At 40.4% G+C, this 15,615-nt stretch overlaps 1 protein-coding gene across 1 annotated transcript; it reads right to left on the reverse strand.

Moving 5' to 3' along the window:
• Nucleotides 1-491: 491 nt before the first annotated feature.
• Nucleotides 492-12,268, reverse strand: LOC107752624 (adhesion G protein-coupled receptor E1-like). The gene is made up of 18 exons (XM_016568639.1): nt 12,210-12,268; nt 11,794-12,107; nt 10,054-10,449; nt 9,913-9,969; nt 8,337-8,720; nt 8,203-8,259; nt 7,712-7,743; nt 7,405-7,476; nt 7,069-7,258; nt 6,378-6,497; nt 3,663-3,838; nt 2,624-2,785; nt 2,342-2,548; nt 2,032-2,264; nt 1,525-1,591; nt 1,346-1,437; nt 1,022-1,184; nt 492-852 (listed from the first exon to the last, which is right to left on the reverse strand). Exons 1-18 carry the CDS (start codon nt 12,266-12,268, stop codon nt 796-798), a joined length of 2,838 nt encoding a protein of 945 aa, XP_016424125.1. The 3' UTR covers nt 492-795.
• Between the last annotated feature and the right edge of the window lie 3,347 nt (nt 12,269-15,615).

Here is a 15,615-nt window from a genome sequence, read left to right on the forward strand (position 1 = left end):
GATATTCTTCTCAAATTACAGTCAGTCTATTATTATATGGAGCTTTTGTGGAATGTGGAAAAAACATTCACATATGCACTAACACACAGTATCACATTATTTATTAAGGCATAACTTTTAACAAACAAAATGCATTAAAACAATGAAAACCTGAGCGTTCACGATTTAATGCATAAATACAAGCCACATGACAGTACAGATTCACTTTGAATTTGAGACATCAGCTGTTCATTTAGTTATTTTAATAGTTTAGTTTTAAAGGTAAACCCACCACACCTATAAAACCTGTGACACTCTGACCTGAAAATATATTTTGTCTTTTGAATATTAAAAGTACCATAAAAAGGGTCCTTGCAGAAGAAAGTAATTTCCTCTCTGGGAACTTTCTGAGCTCAACAAACAAAAAAATAAGTGTAAGTCTCATATTTTGTTTAATTTTACTTAAACTGTAAAGTGTAGAGTTTATTAAACTTCACCAAGCACACATGAAATTCAGGAGTTTTTTTTTTTTTAATTTGCAAGCATTTAGCGTAACATTTTGTGTCTGTAAGACTGTACAAACATGTTTTTCACCCACCACCAAGAAAATCGGATGTATACGTTCTACATTCATAGTATTTAAAGTTGTGATATCAAAAGACTTGTAACATTTTTTTTACCATGTACAGAAAGGAGCAGAGACTACGGTTAACATACAAAACATTGATTCTGTATTTTACTGTAAGCATGGCATCACGTGTATAATAATGGCACTTCAGCAGCACTTTTTACTTCCTGAACATGATTCTGTAGGCTTCAGTGCTGTTTGATGCAGCAAAGACATCTGAAGAACTTCCTGAACTGCTGCATGACCTGAAGTTAAAGCCCAAAGAAAAATGGACAAAGGATCGTGTTATTCATGAGGCAGATGGAAGGAAGTGTCTGAGGCACAAGTTTAAATCAATCTGAAAGGTATTATAGTTAATCTCAGATGGAGTTTATTAGGTGAGACAGGTAAAGATGATTGTAAGTAATGTTTGACCTCATTATTGAGAACACCGTAGATCAGGAAGATGAAGGTTCCCTGCTGAGAGTTCAAGATCAGGAAGAGGATCTCCAGCACCTTACTGTCATTGGTGAAGAAACCCAGAATCCAGGAGCAACCAAGAACCACAAACTGAGCCAGAGTTTTAAACACCATGATCCTGCAGAGAAACCGTTAATGTGTCTTTATTGACTCTATGTTAGTTTGCATGAATCGTTTTAATCAGTGGTTCCTATTCCGATCATCAGATAAAGGAGACATACAAAATGTGCCGAGCGGGGGATAAAGAAGCACTGGTTTAAATCTATTTTTAAATCTTACTTGGTTTGTTTCATCTGTGAAACTTCAGCGTTGAGATTTTTTAGAGCTGAGTTCAGAGTGATGACGATCTTGATGAAGAGAATCATGTTTAACTGCAAAGTAGAAAGACGTCAATAATTCATCACCTTGCTTTCCTTTTAATGCAAATCAAAGCCATGAAAAATTAGAAATGTGCTTACTGCTAGTATGACGCAAACAGGACCAAGAAAACTCCAGATGAAGCTTTTGTCCATTTTCAGCCAGCAGCTGTTTAGAAGAATATACAGTAGCATAATAAATGAACAAACATGCATGAAGGTGTTGACCACTGAGTTGAATTACTGGTCATTTTAAAGGGGTCATCCGATGTTTGAACTGAAATGTGTGTTGGCAGTGTGTGTACACAACCATCCTATAATGATAAAGATCCACCCAGTGCTTTTTTTTTTATCTCGTTAAATAATTTCGCCTTTCTCAAATCAAGCCGATCTCAGATGCCTGTCTTTGTGACATCACAAATACAGGCCCCTCCCCCGATAGTTTGATTGACAGTAGAGTTTCAGCACAGACTGGACTGGTGTCTTACCTTAGCCCCCAAATCATATCAACTTGTGGATAATGGGCATCCGATGACCCCTTTAATATTTAAAATGACTTGAACTAAAGTCTTATTCATTCCATGCATTCCCGAGAAAACCCTGACTTACTGTTCGCTGCCGTAGCCTTCAGGAACCAGACCGACAGACACACACACCACGACCAGAGCAACCACATATCCAATCACACACAGGAATCCACTGCTAAGCACCTCCTTCTTTTTGGAGCTGATCTGTGATAGGTTCTTCACACAGATGAAGAGCAGCACAGCTTCAATGAACATCCACACAAAGCCGGAGAGAAAGAGGAAGTGCAGAAGGCCTGAGATCACGGCACACAACACCTGGAGACCATGAGAGACAGTTATGATGATTCTCAGTGAGGCTGTCCTGAGCTGTAGGGCTCCTTCATCATTCTCACCTGCTGACGCCGTATGAGGCTCAGGAACTGCTGTGTGAGCAGGAACAGAAGGTGAGCCAACAGAAGACTGACGCAGATGTTGATTCGAGCCACATTATTCACTCCAGGACTCCACTGACAAAGGGCAAAGGTCAACAGGGCCAAACTGAAGAACACCAGCCCCACGATCACACACACCAAATTCAACAGCTCCAGCAGTGAGTCGCTCTGAAAAAACATGTGAGAGTACATGAGTGCCAAATCTGTGCTGTTCTTCAGTGTTTACACTAAATGCTCTCGTACCACCGGCGGGCGGATGGTTTGCATGATGAGAGCGAATGTCGACAGATGATCACAGGAACACACAGTATAGCTGCCGTTGGTCTTCAGAACAGAACAACCATCTACAATCCACTCGCTGATATTCCAGTACACACAGGACAGAGAACCGCTGACATCAAACTCCTGCAAAAAGAAGAAGAAGATATTAAAACACTGAATATTAGAGTCAGGGAAAACAGAGGACCCGAGAGCAAAGCTAGATGACAAACATCACAGGACTTGGACTAGACTTGACTTTAACTGTACTAAACAGTCTTAGGCTCGTTACTGCAAAGACGTCATTTATTACTCGTTACTTCAAAAGGGTTACACTTTATTTTAAGGTGTCCTTGTTACAGTGTAACTATACATTTAAGTACTGAGTAATATTAATTAGATACATGTACTTACTATATGTTTAGGATTACGTGCATGTAATTATGCATAATTAATTATTATAATAGTAAGTACATGTAACATGTGTAACAAGGACACCTTAAAATAAAGTGTTACCTTCAAAAGTAACATTATTACTTTACTTATTACTATCTGGCAACAGTAATTAGTTACTTTACTTTTCCTTCACGCCCCACAGAAGTTGTTATTGTGTATCTTCCCCATTAAAAATTCTTCTAAAATGTTACTAACGATATATCTCTGCCTCATCATTTGACCAAAATCTACACTGGATCGCAGTCAGAAGTTTTAAGTAAAAGGGTTGTATTAATTGTCATGTGTAGCTTGAAGCTAATTGTAGCTATAATTTCTCTGTTACCCATATATGATTATATTTCATGAAGTATTTTATCAAAAGAAATCACATAAGCAGAGTAAAATAGCAGAGAGAATCAAGGTAAAGAGAGAACAGGTGCGGTGTCAATCAGCTGAGTCTAACTAGCAGTAATGAGAGGAGAAAGAGAAACAAGGAGAAAAGTCAAACCCAGCTCATGACAATTAGATGTTTTGTTTTCAGATGTTCGTCAGTGCTCAGGTTGGACAAAAGCACATGTGAGTCTCTCACTCTGATGTGTTTGAGGGTGAAGTTGACTGGCTCAGTGAGTTTAGTGTTGGTGGTTTTGGGAAGAGTAGCTGAGATCACAGTGGACATCATGGTTTTAACCGTGTCATTTGATGTGTTGAAGAAGTCTGGCTTCAGTAGATTCTCCATCGTGTTGTAGCTCATGAAAGCCACAGCAGCTGATCCTGTGCGACAGAAACACAATACTGTTTAAAAAAATCAAAAAAGTAATTAAACGTGGTTTAGTGGTGATGGTACAGTGTCTCTTTTTAGTTTTTTTTAATCACACTGAATCATTTCACATACGTGTTTCATAGTTGCTCTTGGCGATCCCAATGAGATCGATGTCCACAGATGAATTTGTCGTGTCAAGTCGAGGGATTTTATCTAAAGTGACCTGTGGTCCAACCATGAAGACTTGTCCCTCTGATTAAACACAAACAAGCAGTTATGAGCTGCAGTAATTTATTTATAGTATGTCTTTTTTTATGAAAGTTTAATTCAATCACTGAATTTGCGCAAAACAAACATTGACTATTGTTGGATTTTTCCATCTCTGATGTAGTTTGAACCATTCAGGTCAATTTTTATTTAATATGCAAACTGAATAAATGTAAGCACTCTTAACTATTAGGGTCATCTGGAGGTCAAAGGTCAGATCTTTTATGCTCAAGACCTTGTTTAATGTTGTATTTTCTTTTTCTCTGTTTTTCAGGATGTTTTTTTTTCAGGAGACAACCTGTCCATGTGGCATCTGTCTAATTTGATAAGCTTTTACCGAATAATGGATGAATTACGCCAAAATACTGACCTTTGACATAAACAACAAAAGATACAGGATTTTATGCATTCTTTGAACAAAATGCCAACTATACACAATCATATAGTAATGTATCTACATTTATTATTGTTGTCTGACCCACTGCTGCTCTCTGAACTATATAAAGTCACTGACAAAATCTCAGTTTCATCATCAATAATAATTGTCTCCACTTACCTACAGTGGGAAGAGTAAAACTGACACTGTCATTTGTGTTTGTCGGCTTCACTAAAGTAGAAATGAGTTTCTCACTGGTTTTTAACATGTGGTTTCCATAGGAGGCTAGTTCAGTTGGGCTTGCTGAGGTTGTTGTCTCTAAAATCTTCTCTGAAGCGTTGAAGGCCACAGTCAAAATGTCTGTCACAATCTAATTTATTAATCAGAAAATACAGTTACTGTACAAATAAAAGTCAAGAGAGCCAATAAGAATGCACTGCGACCGTATGTCAATCATCTACAGTATGCCACTGACAAATATTTGATAATGTTATGATTTTTCTCTTGTAGACTTACATTTAAAGGAAGCACTTGAGCTGTAATGTTCTCTATCTGCTCAAAGAGATTTTGAAGACATCCTCCAGAGGTCTGACTCATAATTGTGAAGGCAGAATTTGATGATTTTGATCAGGTTTACATATTAATAGCAAACAGAAGTTAGTTTGAGCACAAATCCATAAAGAATAAATAGAAAGTCAACATTCATATTACAAAAATCCACAATGCATATCTTATTTTCTTATCTCTTATCATATCTTTGGACAATGATTCATAGAAGTTGTGAGTCCAACTTTAAAACTTCAATTTCAGAAACTCAACTTACGGTGCATCCTTCCTGCAGTGTTATATTTATAGCTGCAATGACAGAAATCAGCATGAAGACAATAATAAAACAAAACAGCAAATGAAAAAGATGTAATCTGTGAAACATTATAAAAGCAATGATCAACATGATGAATGTGCCCAGAGTGTGGGAAAAAATAAATAATAATACTAAAATATAAAGGTGACTAAAATGAATTTTCAAGAATTTAGAATTTGCTAAATAATTACTGTGAGTATACCATTTACTGCCCACGCAACCACATATAACTGTGTAAACATGATTTCACTTAACAAGCACAGCTTTAATAACAGCTTGTGAACAGATGATCATGACAATGTCTGCAATGATCTGCAACTGTACATTTCATGTAGTCTATTATTCCTCGTCTTTAGAAACACAAACACACTCAACACACCTGTTCAATTCTACAGATGCACAAACATTCAGCCAAAACACAATTCAACAGTGGAAACATCAGACTACATTACCAGCTGAGCTCATCTCTGGTGTGACTGTTGTTTCGGTGCTGCTGATGTTAGTAACAGCTGAAAAAATTATGACTGATTAATATCAATAAATTAATCAATAAACAATAAAAAAAGGCTCATGCAAATATAATTACCTGCACAGTATGCAAAATTACAGTAATTTGGTCTAACCAGCTCATAGACATAATAATTGCCTGGACAGGCTTTGACTTTAATGGGGTAAGACCCGTGATAGCAGCAGTAATTGTGCCAGTGACCGCAGACATCTCGAGTGACGACTCCATCCTTTACTGTTGGGTGTCCACCACGAATCCACAGTGGGATATCAGTGCCACAGCCAGTTTAAGAGTAGCTGAGATCACAGTGGACATCATGGTTTTAACCGTGTCATTTGATGTGTTGAAGAAGTCTGGCTTCAGTAGATTCTCCATCGTGTTGTAGCTCATGAAAGCCACAGCAGCTGATCCTGTGCGACAGAAACACAATACTGTTTAAAAAAATCAAAAAAGTAATTAAACGTGGTTTAGTGGTGATGGTACAGTGTCTCTTTTTAGTTTTTTTTAATCACACTGAATCATTTCACATACGTGTTTCATAGTTGCTCTTGGCGATCCCAATGAGATCGATGTCCACAGATGAATTTGTCGTGTCAAGTCGAGGGATTTTATCTAAAGTGACCTGTGGTCCAACCATGAAGACTTGTCCCTCTGATTAAACACAAACAAGCAGTTATGAGCTGCAGTAATTTATTTATAGTATGTCTTTTTTTATGAAAGTTTAATTCAATCACTGAATTTGCGCAAAACAAACATTGACTATTGTTGGATTTTTCCATCTCTGATGTAGTTTGAACCATTCAGGTCAATTTTTATTTAATATGCAAACTGAATAAATGTAAGCACTCTTAACTATTAGGGTCATCTGGAGGTCAAAGGTCAGATCTTTTATGCTCAAGACCTTGTTTAATGTTGTATTTTCTTTTTCTCTGTTTTTCAGGATGTTTTTTTTTCAGGAGACAACCTGTCCATGTGGCATCTGTCTAATTTGATAAGCTTTTACCGAATAATGGATGAATTACGCCAAAATACTGACCTTTGACATAAACAACAAAAGATACAGGATTTTATGCATTCTTTGAACAAAATGCCAACTATACACAATCATATAGTAATGTATCTACATTTATTATTGTTGTCTGACCCACTGCTGCTCTCTGAACTATATAAAGTCACTGACAAAATCTCAGTTTCATCATCAATAATAATTGTCTCCACTTACCTACAGTGGGAAGAGTAAAACTGACACTGTCATTTGTGTTTGTCGGCTTCACTAAAGTAGAAATGAGTTTCTCACTGGTTTTTAACATGTGGTTTCCATAGGAGGCTAGTTCAGTTGGGCTTGCTGAGGTTGTTGTCTCTAAAATCTTCTCTGAAGCGTTGAAGGCCACAGTCAAAATGTCTGTCACAATCTAATTTATTAATCAGAAAATACAGTTACTGTACAAATAAAAGTCAAGAGAGCCAATAAGAATGCACTGCGACCGTATGTCAATCATCTACAGTATGCCACTGACAAATATTTGATAATGTTATGATTTTTCTCTTGTAGACTTACATTTAAAGGAAGCACTTGAGCTGTAATGTTCTCTATCTGCTCAAAGAGATTTTGAAGACATCCTCCAGAGGTCTGACTCATAATTGTGAAGGCAGAATTTGATGATTTTGATCAGGTTTACATATTAATAGCAAACAGAAGTTAGTTTGAGCACAAATCCATAAAGAATAAATAGAAAGTCAACATTCATATTACAAAAATCCACAATGCATATCTTATTTTCTTATCTCTTATCATATCTTTGGACAATGATTCATAGAAGTTGTGAGTCCAACTTTAAAACTTCAATTTCAGAAACTCAACTTACGGTGCATCCTTCCTGCAGTGTTATATTTATAGCTGCAATGACAGAAATCAGCATGAAGACAATAATAAAACAAAACAGCAAATGAAAAAGATGTAATCTGTGAAACATTATAAAAGCAATGATCAACATGATGAATGTGCCCAGAGTGTGGGAAAAAATAAATAATAATACTAAAATATAAAGGTGACTAAAATGAATTTTCAAGAATTTAGAATTTGCTAAATAATTACTGTGAGTATACCATTTACTGCCCACGCAACCACATATAACTGTGTAAACATGATTTCACTTAACAAGCACAGCTTTAATAACAGCTTGTGAACAGATGATCATGACAATGTCTGCAATGATCTGCAACTGTACATTTCATGTAGTCTATTATTCCTCGTCTTTAGAAACACAAACACACTCAACACACCTGTTCAATTCTACAGATGCACAAACATTCAGCCAAAACACAATTCAACAGTGGAAACATCAGACTACATTACCAGCTGAGCTCATCTCTGGTGTGACTGTTGTTTCGGTGCTGCTGATGTTAGTAACAGCTGAAAAAATTATGACTGATTAATATCAATAAATTAATCAATAAACAATAAAAAAAGGCTCATGCAAATATAATTACCTGCACAGTATGCAAAATTACAGTAATTTGGTCTAACCAGCTCATAGACATAATAATTGCCTGGACAGGCTTTGACTTTAATGGGGTAAGACCCGTGATAGCAGCAGTAATTGTGCCAGTGACCGCAGACATCTCGAGTGACGACTCCATCCTTTACTGTTGGGTGTCCACCACGAATCCACAGTGGGATATCAGTGCCACAGCCAGTTTTTTCAACACAGGTGTCTGGGATCTGAGCGCTCAGACCGTTAATGAAGACACGATACCAGCCGCTCCAGGTGACAGAGGTGTCACACTTTCTGACTGAAGCATTTGTGTTATTGGTGGCTCTCCATGGATCGTCCAGTACACTGTAGTTGTAGCAGGGGTCAACACAGGTATAAACTGTAAAGAAAATATAAATAAAAATTCTGTTGCTTAGAAATGTTGCAATACTTTTTCTTTAAAATGAATTCTTCCACAGAGTTTGTTTTATTTAAAATATTTATTTAAACAACTATTGACTCTTTAATAATAAAGAGTATCACGAGTACACAGACCTAAAGAATCTCATGGCATCAAACACGACTTTAAAATGACAAACTACAGGTTATAGACAGTGTTGGGGAAAGTTACTTTTAAAAGTAATGCATTACAACGGAGGTCTTTAACCCTGCTCCAGGAGACCCACTGTCCTGCAAAATTTATTTCCAACCAGCTTCAACACACATTTAAAGGTCATTTTCAAGCAATCCTGAACACCTTGCTTAGCTGATTCCTCTGTGTGTTACAATCAGGGCTCAAATTAAGCAAACAAGTAAAAACTATCATGCAAATTAAATATTAAATTCTCTACATATGATAATTTATTAACTAAATAATGTGTTACTTTGCTTGTTACATCAAAAAGTAATCTGATTACAGTATGTAATACACATTACTACTTGTAACACATTACACCCAACACTGGTTACAGCTGTAGATGACGGCAGACAACACATTTATCATTTTATAGTCTCCCTATTTATCTTAACATGCAGAGATCGCTGGTGATCATCAGGCTCATGCATCTGTGAGTCCATGAAGAGTCATCAGTTTTGTCTGTGCAGTGGACTATTAAATAAAAAAGGACTTCAGCAAAAAATTAAAATACATTATGACATTATGTTTTAGTTCGTTGCTGTGTTTTCTTGCTAAACTTTGCACATATTATTATTATTATTGAATCAGCCAAACCATCACACGGTGCCATTTCTTGGTCAAGTAAAGGACACATTGAAGCTAACATCTGGGCTTCATACTTGAGGTAATGGTATGATTTGACCGCATCAGTCTTTTTAAATTAGCATATACCAATGAATGACTTGGCTAGTTTCAAAAGCAATAAATGCAGTTAAAGGTTTTATTTTATAAAAAGTACAGTAAAATGTTCAAACTTTGGATTTCATTACACCATTAGCTTTACATTTTGCTGTGTTGTGGCTTAGGTCCTTGGTGTCCATTAGCTTTTAATTTTCATTGTGTTGTGCACTACTGGGGCAATGTACATTCATCAAGCCAAAAAATAAGCCAATAGAGACACAGTGTGTTACATTACCAGTTGAGACGATCGCTGGTGTGACGGTTGTAGAGCTGGTGTTAATGCTGCCAACATCTGAATGTTTGGATGAATAGTGATTAATGTACAGAAACACAAATATCATGAATGTGTAGAAAGAGCTCATGTAAATATTATTACCTGCACAGTATCCTGAACAGTACACAGCTGGACTAATTAGCTCATAGACATAATAATTGCCTGGACAGGCTTTGACTTTAATGGGAAAAGACCAGAAAAAGCAGCAGTAATTGTGCCAGTGACCGCAGACATCTCGAGTGACGACTCCATCCTGAACTGTTGGGTGTCCACCACGAATCCACAGTGTGGTAGCAGTGTCACAGTGACCTATTGCAACACACGTCTCTGGCATATAAGCGTTCAGACCATTAATGAAGAGACGATACCAGCCGCTCCAGGTGACAGAGGTGTCACAATTGTAGGAAGGTGTTGATTGTAAGAAATTTGTATTATTGATGGATCTCCTTGGTTCGTCCAGCACGGTGTAGTTGTTGCAGGGGTCCACAGAGAGGTTAGCTGTTAATTAAATTTTATTTTATTTTTAATTATCATGCTTATTATCATGTGTTGTTGTTATCAAATCTATCCAGAAGTGCGGCTGAAGACATTTACATCTATTTATTTATTATATGCATAATATTACACCATAAAGGGGAAGCAGAACTGTAAATTTTGAGCTATACCATACAAATCAGCAGCAAGGCCAGAAATTTTACAGTGAGTGGAACTTGATGAAATAGGGTGGACTTTCAAACTAGGGTACATCAATTTACAATACATCAGATAAAAAAGGGATCCAAATTTCGACAGCTAATGAAAATTTTCAGCTAGTTTTGTCTATAAGAGAAATAAAAATGTGACTACTTGAAAATGTGATCTGTTAAGGATCATGCCTAACAGATAGTCTCATGTGTCATATACCGTTGAAAAGGTCTCAACTAGCAGAATACGACAAACATAATTACTTCAGGCAGAGACCAAACAATACCAAGTAGCTACATAAAAACTGCATACACATGCGGCTTTTGGACCGCGTTTTGGTTTGTAGCTTCACCAAACATTAGTAAACCATAGTAGATCACATATATTTGTTTAGAGCAGGTGTTCTCGATTCAATCGAGCCCAAACACAACATAACATGACATAGATCTCGAGATAATCCTCATAGAGTGGCATTACATGCTGCTTTGCTAAAGCTACAGAACATCTGGGATATAATCGCGTCGCGATGATGACAATGACGCTGTGTTTTCCTACGTCATTTGCAAACGTTGGAAAGTTCAACGAATAAAAACGCTCCAGTTTCTAACGTAACCTCTGTTCCCTGAGATAAGGGAACGAGCATTATGTATGGGGAAACTCCTGTTTACACTGATACTAAAGCCTGATTTGTTCACTTTTGTGTAGCTGCACAAACCAATGGTGCTCTAGCCCACCAGAATGTGCGGAGCCGACCACCTATATAAGTCGACTCAGAGCGCCATTTCATCAGAATCATTAGACTGAATCATTAGACTGAAGCGACAGTCATCGATTCGGTCAATAACCGGAGCGTTCCTTTTCAAACGTCCTCTCACGTTGTATATGGGGAACGCATCCAATCATGCCGTGCTACGAGCAGATATAGAACTACCTGCTCTGCGAGCCCAGTCTAGGAGCCTTAATTAAGGACTCCAAGGAACATGAGCCAAACTGAGTCCGAAGCACTGCTGAGGAATACAGATATAACTATTTCTGCCCTTGGGGGGAAATAAGCAAACTAAATAGACAAAATCCGTGCCTGCAAGGTAGGGACGTCTAAATTGTAGAATCTGGCAAAAGTGGACGGCGACGACCAGCCCGTAGCCGCACAAATCTCACTTATAGAAATTCCACTGGACCACACCCAGGAGGAGGCCATTCCTCTGGTGGAGTGGGCCCTCACCCCTATGGGGCATTGCAAGCCTTCTGAGGCATAAGCCAAGGCTATAGCATCTACTATCCAGCGGGAAAGTCTTTGCTTCGTAACCGGCAGCCCTTTACAGCGGCCTCCGAAGCAGACAAACAGCTGCTCTGATTGTCTGAAAAGACCAGAGCGCTCAATGTACGCTCTAAGGGCCCTCACTGGGCAGAATGGATTGAGACCCTGCTCGCCGTCTGCAGCGGGGAGCGCTAGAAGGGTAAGAATCTGGGCTCTGAAAAGAGTTGAGAGCACCTTAGGTACATAACCATGTCTTGGCTTGAGGACGAACTTACAGTCATTAGGCCCAAACTCCAGACAGGAAGCACTGACTTACAGTGCCTGCAAGTCACCCACTCGCTTGACCGACGCTAATGCCAAAAGGAGGGCGGTCATAAGCGACATGGGCCACAAGTCGGCCGAATGGAGCGGCTCGAAAGGCTCAGGACTATGGATAAGTCCCAGGTCGGCACGGTCTGACGGTGAGCAGGATACAATCTCTGGGCGTCCTTCAAGAACTTAACGACCAAGTCGTTTCTGCCGACTGACTGGCCAGCTTCGTGGGAATGATTCGCTGCGATAGCTGCCACATAAACTTTGAGCATGGAAGGGGCGCGCCCGTTATCCAGTAGCTCTTGTAAAAAGGACAGCACGTGGGACACGTCACAAGATACCGGGTCCAGGCTTCGTGCTGCACACCAGTCACTGAAGAATGAACATTGAAGAGCATAGAGCCGTCTCGTAGACGGTGCTCTTGCCTCCAAAATGGAGTTGCTCACTCTCATTGGGAGCCGCAAAGGCTCTCGTCGAGGTTCCAGACATGAAGGCTCCACAGCTCTGGCTGGGGGTGCCAAACCATGCCCTTCGCCTGTGAGATAAGATCCCTCCGTAACGGTATCGGCCATGGGGCAGCTAATGACAGCTGCATTAACTCGGGGAACCAAGTTTGGTTCCTCCAAAGTGGGGCCACCAGGAGGATTGAGCAACAAACTTCCATGACCCGCCTGATGACCTGAGGAAGCACGGCAATCGGGGGGATGGCATAGAGGCGAGTGCTGGGCTAGTCATGGGCCAGCGCGTCTCGCTGTATGGAGAAATTGATTGGGCAGTGAGAGTTGTCTTCTGAGGCGAAGAGGTCGACCTCTGCCCTCCTGAAGACAGACCAGATTTTCTGAACCGTCATAAGATGTAGTGTCCATTCTCCCAGAGCCACATTGCCTCTGGAGAGCGTGTCTGCGCCAAGGTTCAGACTGCCCGGCACATTAACTGCTCTGATAGAGAGGAGTCTGCTGTGTGCCCAAAGCAGGAGGCGTCGAGCCATCCTGTAAAGGGAGCATGACCTGAGACCACCTTGGTGGTTGATATAGGCTACCAACGTCATGTTGTCCGATCAGACCAGGACGTGTTGCTCCTTTAAGGCTAGCAGGAAGGTTTTCAGGGCCAGAAAAACCGCCATCATTTTGAGGCAGTTGATGTGAAGGCGCCGCTCGTAGGTCGACCAGGGGCCGGATGCCGGACAGCCCTCTAACAGAGCACCCCAACCCATGTTGTAGGCGTCCATAGTAGCCACCTTCCTCCTGGAGGTCAGTCCCAACTGAACGCCTGGTTGAAACAGGCGAGAAGTCGTCCAAGGGGCCACAGCCTTGATACAGCGATGGGTTACCTTGACATAAAACCGGCCCAGGCGCCAGGCGTGGGACAAGACATGGGCTTTGAGCCAATATTGGAGAGGCTGCATGTGAAGCAGGCCTAGAGGAATCACAGAGCATTGGCCAGGGCTGAGGTAGTCCTGCAGGGCTTTGATGGATGCACTGTGCGGGCTTTCAGACTGAGAGCGGATGGTCGACACAGGTGGGCGGCGACCGCCTCTTCCAGAGGGGGATGTCCGCTGTATCCAGCAGAAGAGGGGCATTGATCTTCCTGCGTGAAGAACGCCGGCGACTCGGTGAGGTGCAGGGAGCGGGGCACACGGGCGCCAAGCCGACGTGACATCGCTCGAATTTTACGGCAGTGAAATTGAATGCTCATTGGCTCTCGCCTGCTTCGACGGTCCGTGTATGTTTTGATCATTTCATTTCAGTATGAATATGTTAGCCTTAAGGTTATCTATAAACTAGTGTGATCCAAAACAACAACAAAATTTGCATTTAGAAGATATAAGCATTCAAAACTTATAGTCTCTTACTTCCGCCAATATGAATCAACGATTTTGATGACATCAACCCGCACCTTCAGCTTCTCAAGCAGTGAAACATTTAATCATTAAATGTTTATGAAATTAATGTCCAACATATCTTAAGACAGGAATATCCAGGGATGCAAACTACTTGAATTCTTTAGTTAAATTTTGCTGTTATATAGTAAAACATATAGCCTACATGACTTGTGTAATTTTTAAATGAATGTTAGAAGCCTAAAGTTATTTTTAGTTATTGCCAGAATATTTACATCATGCAAATTTGAAAGTGATGCCTGTAAGTCCCACAGCTTGGCAAATGAGGATTTGAGTAAATGCATTCTTGGACCTGCGACCGCTATGCCCTTTGCTTTCCGGAAATTAAGTGACATGGAGTGTAACCGGTCATTACGTCAGTGTGAAGGCACAAATGTAAAAAACACAGTTTATACTTACACAGCATAACAGAGATGACAGTCAGTGCTCTTATAAAACCTGTCATGAAATATGTGGAGAAAAATGAAACAACAAATGAAACAATACATTGTATGTATTGCAATTTTGAATTTGAGAAAACCACATTCATCAGAGTATTTTCTCAATAAGATGGGAGAGGCTGCATGTGAAGCAGGCCTAGAGGAATCACAGAGGAGGTCGCCATTAGGCCGAGCATTCTCTGGAAAGTCCTGAGGGGACGCAAAGTCCCCGGCTTGAAAGATGCTGCCAGTCGCTGAATAGTCAGGGACCGTTCCGGCGTAAGCCACGCCCGCATTCGGGTCGAATCTATAACAGTCCCCAGAAAGACCGCTCGCTGTCTGGGGAACAACTGACTCTTGTGTGGGTTGATTTTCAACCCGAGGCACTCCAGATGGCTGATCAGCAGCGATCTGTGTGTGATTAGCTCCTGTTCTGATCTGGCTAAAACCAGCCAGTCATCGAGGTAATTGAGGATGCGGATTCCCATCTGTTTTAGAGGGGAAAGAGCCGAGTCGATGCACTTTGTAAAAGTGCGAGGGTCAGAGACAGTCCAATAGGACTGTGTACTGATAGGCCACTCCCTCGAATCTCAAGAAAGTTCTGTGGCGGGGGGTTATGTGGATGTGAAAGTATGCATCTTTCAGATCCACTGTCAGAAACCAGTCCTCGGGACAAACCTGCACGAGGATCTGTTTCAAAGTTAACATCCTGCATGGCCGTCTGATAAGAGAGCGATTCAGAAGTCTGAGATCTAGAATAGATCTGTGCCCGCCATCCTTCTTCGGCACGAGGAAGTAGCGGCTGAAAAGCCTGACTCGCTGTTCGCTAGAGGTAACACTTCCACGGCACCTTTTGCAAGCAATATTTGTACTTCGGACTGAAGAACATGAGCTTCATTGTCCCGTACTGAAGTGTGAATAATATCTCTGAAACGAGGTGGCCTGAGAGCAAACTGGAGCGAGTAAACTCGTTTTATCTTATTTAGAACCCACCTTGAAACACCGGGAATGGCTGCCCAAGCCTTGAACCGGGTGGCAAGAGGTTCTAATTTTACGAATGGAAGTTTGCCGTACAAGGGCGGGGAACTTGC

Source organism: Sinocyclocheilus rhinocerous, unplaced genomic scaffold (genome assembly GCF_001515625.1).
Source record: "Sinocyclocheilus rhinocerous isolate Xijiao unplaced genomic scaffold, SAMN03320098_v1.1 scaffold2818, whole genome shotgun sequence".
Classification (NCBI taxonomy): Eukaryota; Metazoa; Chordata; class Actinopteri; order Cypriniformes; family Cyprinidae; genus Sinocyclocheilus; species Sinocyclocheilus rhinocerous.